Genomic DNA, 8188 nt, shown 5'->3' on the forward strand with positions numbered 1-8188 from the left:
TTTAAAAAATGCGAGGGTCCTGAATAACCAAAAAGAACTTTTCACAGTAAAGAGCAAAGTCTAATATTTGAGAACGTTTTAAGAGCAGTTTTATTTTCTGGAATGAATAGGTTTCATCAGTGTTAAAGGTTTTTCGTTGAACTATCGATGTTAACAGCCCTAAAAATTGCTTTTCAATCGCTACATACATACTTATCTCTTTCTGCGCTGGAGTGGATTATTGATAAATTGATAAGATTGGGTATTTTTATTTTATCCACGAGTAAACAACTTTAAAAATTAAGATTAAGTTCAGGGTGCACTAAGTAACGAACAAAAGTCGAGTTCTTCATAACAATACGCATTAGGCCAAAACAATAACCCAATAACAACACAGATGAAGATTAAGTTTGGTTAAATAACTTAATAACAAAAGTTTTCGTTTTCGTCAATTCTTTCCAACAATTATACAGAATTTATTTTAAGGTCGACTCACTAAAGTCATCGAATAATTTTCACACTGCGTACCATGGATTTATTTTGAATATTTTGTCAAGAAATGTACATTTAAACAAAAACTGTTAGTGTAATGAATACACACCCGTTGGTCAAAACAATGACACTTGACATTTAGGCTATCTGAACATAATGATCCATGAATTGATGCATCCCAACTGTTTACATAACTTTAACACGCTTCCGTACTTTGCACTATTTCAAATAACGAAATGTGATTCTGGAAATACTTTTGGATCCATCAAAAATCTAATATACAAATCTGAGTACAAAAATATAACTTTTGAGCGCCATCCTATATGCTTATCCGATAAAATAGAACGCTGCACACCGCACAGCCCTGCGCTTTCTCATATATCATATAATCTCTTGTATGTTTCACAAAATGCGCACACAAAAACGGTCACATCATGCTTGAATTGGTGTGTACGTTTCCAGAGACAGGTGATCCAATACAAATAAATTATTCAATGAACACTTTAAGGCTTTTCTTACAGAAAATAAAGATACATTTGAGTCCCACATAGTGATAATGTACAGCAGCAGTCTCAACTTAAGTGTGAAATCCCGAGTGGATGGAAAGAGTCTCTGTCCAGCAGCCAAGAGCCGAGATGAAACAGCATATTTGAGTACCAGTGGATACCATCCTCCTGAAAATTGACGTTTGAATAACGAGCCGGAAAAAGCCACGTCATCAGCTTGTGACTCAACCTGACCGGCGCAAAAGCCCAATGTGCCCATTTGTGGTTCTCAATGACCGCGTAGCACGATGCCAACACCTGATCCACTATTATGGTTCCGTGCGCGGTGACTGGCGCAAAAGAGCCCTCGTGCTCCTCAGTGTAAATCCTCTTCACTGTAATGCTCTTGAGGCTCTCGCCTTTGCCTTCCCACACTAAAACTGTATCTCCAGGCTTCACATTGCTGGCAAATGTTGCTGTTAAACCCGAAGCTGCTGAAGAGTTTCCAACGAAGACTAGGTGCGCGGCTGTGAGGGTGAGCTTTGTGAAAGGCTCTGACGTCTCGATGACGATGAATTGCCTTCTCGTTGTCGGATCCTGGTCTATAAACATAATGAAGTCGCTTATTAAGACATTTCCCTTCTCGTCTGCAGCCAAAACCCGGTCGCCCACTTTAAGATCTTTGATATGTTTCCTCGTCCCGTCAGCGAGTGTCACCGTCCCAGATCCAGGAAAACATCCTCCTGATTTAGCAGCCACTGAGTTTTCTGTGACGATATAAAAGAAAAAAAAAAATGTTTATCTTTGGCAGATCTTCATAAAGCACTTTGTGAAAATCGATGTTTGACAAGGTTTTGACATAATGGTGGTGATTTGGAATTGATCCAAATTCGTGTGGTGACTGTCAAGAAGCAACTGTTGAAACCCTTGTCTGGTCATTTTGGCTGCTAAATTTACACAAAGTCATTGTCATTTAAATCAAGCCTACAGACTGCTTTTCCCTGATCCCCTTGGTTTTGTAAAACTGTTTACACAGGTGCAGAATCTTAATGTGCCAATTCGTCTATAGCGTACTTGGTGCAATTAACATAAATCGCATTTGACCATCTGGTGCTGATTGCGAGTTGTTGTTGTTCAGAAAAGTTAATGTAAGCTAGGCATTTTATTAATTATTATTCTGCATAAGGGGGCTATGTTGTAGACTACATTACATTTATGAAGTTATTTTAGTCACTTTATTAACTGCTTTTTGAGCATAGACTTAAATTTCTAATTTGTCTCGTAAATCTAAACTGCTTTGTAGCACAGGTTGGGTTCTCTTATTTAAAGACAATTTCATATAAATCATATAAAATGTTAAAAAAAATTAGTACACTAAATTGCTAATTAAATAAAAAAGAAGCCATAACTCCAAGTTGTAAATAAATCCAAACTTGAGGCTAACATCTCAAAAACAAAAAAAGAGGTGCAGTATCAAAAGTTTCCACTAGATGAAAGTTTGCTATTCATTTAGACCATTAACCTATACCAATTGTCATATTTTGTATACAATTATACACATATTTTTTACTTAATTGTTTTTTTTTTGTGTGTGTGTGTGTGGTCCAAGAGCCAACACCTTTACCAAGTTTTGTACCATTCCGGTTAATATTCAAACTTTTTATAGTCAAAACTAAAGAAAGAGCACCGCATGTCAGTGGTCTCAATATCAGCTGCCTTCAGTTAAAACCTTAAATGAGTTAAAATTTAGTTTCAGGTTTGTTTGTTTGTTTGTTTTTGTTTGTTTATTCTTTCATTCGTTCATTTTCTTTTCAGTTTAGTCCCTTTTTTTAATCCAGGGTCGCCACGGTGGAATGAACCATCTATTTATTTATTTATTTATAACCCTGACACATTGCAAAAATAATGTGGATTTTGCCACAAGACAGTTGTCAAAGGTTTTTAGGCGCTTTATAGAGTGTTTTAATGAATGAGATGACAAAGTGCGCTAAAAGGTTCTCCAGCGTGGTAATATGAAGAACCCCAAATGATGCCTCAGTTATGCATATCTTGTCTCAATCTAGCTTACTACCTATGAATGTTACTCAAATTAGCACAGAAATAGAAGCAGCTATAAATGTGCATATCTGAATCCATATCAGCTTTTGCTCACCTGCTTTGACAGAGCAGTGTATGTGGGCTTTAGATTCATAATAGACCCAGTCGAATCCTGCCTCCACTGCAAGCCTGGATAGCATCCCATACTTGCTTTTATCCCTGTCTGAGGTAGTTATGTCCACCGCCCGTCCCTCATAGTGCAAAGATTCTTCTAAATGGTGACCATCCTCATCCCAGCCTTCAGTGACGCGCAGTTTCACGCCGGGCCACTGGTTCATGACGGAGATGGCCAACGAATTTAACTTGTCCTTACAGCGCTGAATGAGAAAGAGAAACAGGTTGTCAATATCTAGATTACAAACTTTTTCTTTTTAAAGTGTCAGAATATTTAGAGAATTTTCAGACGTCCTAAAAAGTTTTAAACGCAATTAGGATGAAGAACGAACCCATAAAACCAAATACTAAATGTAAGTGATGTCATCATTTTTAAGCATTTTAAATCTATATAGACCTCCTTATCACATTGTAACAATTTCCAGTATAGTCACAGTAACTCAAGATCTATAGATCAGTGAGCATATTGCCGGTCTGAGTTTGTGCGTAAAAGATTTGTGCAGTGGGGAAATCGTTTATTGCCATAGGTCAAGAGCGCAGACTCCAGACCGACCGATCGATAACTGAGAGGAGTAAATAGAGCTGAAAATTTAAGTTCTTTCTCTCAGCCTGAGCAGCAGCAATCAATTACAGAGACGTTGCCACCAATGACTCGCTTAACCGCCGATGCTGCTTTAATTAAATATCAGTTTCTTCTGTGGGCACGTGCTATCATTTTTATTGTACAGGCTTTATTTGATGCTGTGTGACTCATATTGCACTGATTTGTAAATGCCTCAGAGAACGCAGCAGCGCTCACCACGGGAGCCGGTAATATCCGATAGACGCGCAACATAAGTGGCAAAGATCACTTCTGACCCACATTTTCTATTAAGTAGCTAATAACAGAGGGTCTTAAGACCTGTTCTTAGACAGAAACGCTGATCTTGAGGAAGTGTATTAATAGATACTGCAAATCATAATATATATATATATATATATATATATATATATATATATATATATATATATATATATATATATATATATATATATATATATATATATATATATATATGTTACGCAATCCTTACGATGTGAGGAGGCGGGGTGCTAATTATGTTATTAACTGTCAGTGGTCTTTTTGGAGAGAAGAAAATCGTCTGCTCAGCACATGCTTTCAACCACTATTACTGAATTATTTAATGCTGCAAATTTTTCTTAAAGGGCAGTGAATGACGATTATGATTAATATTCATAATATGAATATTTAACAGAATGCCACAATATAGCAAACGTTGCATGTAGATGTTTATTCTGAGAATATCCGTCCAGCAGTTTGGTAAAAATAGTATGCAGTGCCGGATTGTCAACAGTTAAAAGTTTTAGCTCTACTGCGCGCGCTGTCAGTGTCCAAAGTGCACGAAAAGCTATAAATATATAATAAAGCTTCTGTTACAACCAAAAATGGTTCCTACATCCTGGTGCGATATGAGAACCTATTGTAGTTACACCAAGAACTATTTATTTGCTAGCTATGTAATAAACATTTATGATTTGCACTGCTGATTTAAAGAACGCAAAACACAGCATATTCATCTACAGCTCCTGTAATACTCAATCAGTATTTGAATAATCTCAATAGCCATTCACAGAGCTCAGAGCTCTCATAGCTAAAAGCTAAAAGGAGATCCATTATTCTAAGCGTGTGCGTTTGGGCAATTGCGCACGCCTGGTCCATACCTTGGTCATCAGCCTGTCAGCGTTTGTGTTTTCCTCGTCCTTAAAGATGATATCGGGATTATAATTCGGAATCAGCTCTTTAAATCTCTCTGAATTCCTTGTAATTTTGCCTTCGTATTTGCCGCTGGCTCCAAGCGTTTTCTCGGCAACGTTGGGAATGAATTGCTTGTAAGCCAACGGGGTTAATTTCTTTGGGTGTCTTCGTTTTCCATAACCTCTACCAGGACCACAGGCTAATCCACAAGGCGTCAGAAGCAGGCTGATAAAACACAGTAAAGCAATTTGCTTCAGATGCAGCCTTACGTCCATGACGTTTGAATGATCTCTTCGGATCTTTAAAGTTTAGTCACTCTCAGGGTCTTCTAGCGCGTACCGGATGGATGCTGCCCAACGACCACTACCGAAGCAGGTGCAATAACGACCGCTCTCGATAGCCACTGACTGAGCACATTGGAGGTTGGCTGTCACAGCTAAGTGGGAGACGAAAGAGCGACTTTGTTTGACGGGAGGTAGGGTCAGACGCTTATGAGTAGAGGCAGTCTACCCATATGAATTACAGAGCAAATCTATGGCAGGGGGAGGGAGTCTATTGACTCGACGGAGAGCCGTCCAACTATGATGCCATCCTAGCAAAGACTGTCTCCATAACCCCCTCATTTCTGCAGAAATGACACGAACCTGCTCTCGCTTTGCCGTGCTAAACTCTAGTTCTTTGGGGTCAATATGAATAATAGTATGCAAATAAAGTATGGTAATTAGGAGCAAGCAGAAATAAGAAGGGATTATGATGTATTAAAGAGAAATGTGTCTTTGACAGAAGCATTTCAGTGTTACATTATTTCATTTCAACTGGTTTAATTGACCATGTTCCAAACAATGCATGTTATAAATCATATTGCATGTTGATGCGTTGGTTAATGCGCATCTGGGGCAACTAATTCCTCAGGTTTCAAAACAAATCTGATAAACGTAATGACTTATTGTACCCCCCCCCCCCCTCTCATTTAATTACTTATTATTTTTAAAAGCAAATATCAATTGAATATTAATTGATTTCAAGTTTATAAGTGAATGAGCAATTAGTCAGTTGTTTTTTGTTTGGTATTGCTTTTTTAAATTTCCCTTCTGTTAATGTGTTGTGACTTGGGAAACTGTTCAATAACGTGATTTGTAAAATTCCAATCAAATCTCTCTCTCTCTCTCTCTCTCTCTCTCTCTCTCTCTCTCTCTCTCTCTCTCTCTCTCTCTCTCTCTCTCTCTCTCTCTCTCTCTCTCTCTCTCTCTCTCTCTCTCTCTCTCTCACTCTCTCTTTGAAGTTTTGAAGCACAGGACCAAAATGTATCCTGTAATATATAATTATTTTTCATTTTTTTCTCAAGGTATCAAATCGTCCACATCAATATTTAATGATCCTATAACTGACTTTTTATTTATTAATTAATTTTTAGAAATTCAATAATAAGACCGTTTCTACCAAATACTTTTGATGAGCTTTGCACAATTACAAACATTTCAATAAACCAGTGGTATAAATAGCTGTGGCATTATTATATTTATTAGATTATATTAATTTGCCTTTTCATTCATTCATTCATTCATTCATTCATTCATTTTCCTTCGGTCTAGTTCCTTATTTATCAGGGGTTGCCACCGCGGAATGAACCGCCAACTTCTCCAGTATGTTTTACACAGTGAATGCCCTTCCAGCTGCAACCCAGTACTGGGAAACACCCATACACACATTTACACACGTGCTCATACACTATGGTTAATTTAGTCTATCCAACTTACCTAGACCACGTGTTTTTCGACTGTGGGAGAAACTGGAGCATGTGGAGGACTCACGCCACCATGATGAGAATATGCAAACTCCACACAGAAATGCCAACTGACCCAGCCAGGACTCGAACCAGCCACCGTGCTGCCTTAATTTGCCTTTTCAGATATATATTTTTGAATATAAATCTTCCTTAAAAATAAATGTGAATAAAAATTTTATTTAATTTATTTTTCTTTTTTTTTTCTCTCTTTCCCTCTTAGTTTTTTTTGGAGGGGGTGGCGAGTGATGGCTTTTAAGTCATCTTGGGGACCCCTTGGAAGTTTGCCGAGGCCCCCTAGTGGGCCCCAGACCCCCATTTTGAAAACATTTTCTTTAAATACATCTTTTTTTCTAGAGAATAATAAAGGCATCACGAGCAGTCATTCCTGTTCACTAGTGTTTAGATCCTGCATGATGATATTTGTATTATGGATTGACATACAGTTTCTTGGAGGAAAAGTTTAAGAAAACCAACGGTAACAGAAAATCTTTTTATTAAATAAATGTTAGCATCATCAAGGTGATCATGAAGCATCTTGGACTTCTGAAAACATGTTTGTGTTTTAATCGCCATTTAATATCCACTGTTTGTGCTGCTGAATTTAAATATATCAACATCTTATCTGATTATCAGATTTTTTTTGTTGACTCACAGATAAGAAGTGGGGGTGTTTTTTTTAGTAGCCCAGATGCATGAATGGAAGCATCTCTCAATTTATAACACCTACCTGGTTTGGCTTTTCAAGGGCTTCTGAAAACTGGCATGTGAGTGAGCAAAAACTCACCCTCTTGCCATTCTGTGGTTTGACCCACAGTTGACTGTTTTGCTTCAAATGCTAAACCTGTCTCACTCTTAGAATTAATTGGCCAGACTGTTTATTGATCAAGTTTTCTGAGCACATATTTATACAGCATTTTGTTGTCATTTGCTGAAACCAATTTTATGCAGATGATCTGCATGTTACCAAATACATTTTAAATGCAAAATATCACCCTGGACCACAAAACCGGTTTTATATTGCATCATGTTATGTTGCGGTTTTATGTTGTGTATGAGTCAAAATGATAGACTCTTTGTTTATGCAAAAATTCATAAGAATATTAAGCAAAGATCATCTTCAATGGAGACTTATGACTAATTGTCATATCCATTTTAACCATACATCAATGGATAGCTAACTTTCAGGTGATGCATACAGTACATTTCAATTTCCGAAAATCACCTTTATGTCTGGTCACAAATAAGGATTTTTGAAAAGGATTTGTTAAACTTTGAGAGCAGTTTTGCACCTGGTGACTTGACAGATTGAAGATGATTATGCTGTCATTTATAGAAGCATGTGCTTTAAAACCAGTTTTCAGAAGTTGAACTTTCAGTCCCTCAAACACTGCTGTCATGGAAAACATTTATGCATTTTGGCCATTGGTTTTTGTTTACTTTTCATTGACCTCCTCTCACAAAATATATCATCCAGAAGTA

The 8188-nt window shown here is 37.3% G+C and overlaps 1 protein-coding gene across 1 annotated transcript; it reads right to left on the bottom strand.

Moving 5' to 3' along the window:
* Positions 1 to 435: 435 nt before the first annotated feature.
* On the bottom strand, positions 436 to 5410 carry shhb (sonic hedgehog signaling molecule b). The gene is made up of 3 exons (XM_056466801.1): positions 4890 to 5410; positions 3109 to 3370; positions 436 to 1723 (listed from the first exon to the last, which is right to left on the bottom strand). The coding sequence occupies exons 1-3, from the start codon at positions 5196 to 5198 to the stop codon at positions 1044 to 1046; spliced, it is 1251 nt and encodes a 416-aa protein (XP_056322776.1). The 5' UTR covers positions 5199 to 5410; the 3' UTR covers positions 436 to 1043.
* Between the last annotated feature and the right edge of the window lie 2778 nt (positions 5411 to 8188).

This window comes from Danio aesculapii, chromosome 2, assembly GCF_903798145.1.
Source record: "Danio aesculapii chromosome 2, fDanAes4.1, whole genome shotgun sequence".
NCBI classification, from domain to species: domain Eukaryota; kingdom Metazoa; phylum Chordata; class Actinopteri; order Cypriniformes; family Danionidae; genus Danio; species Danio aesculapii.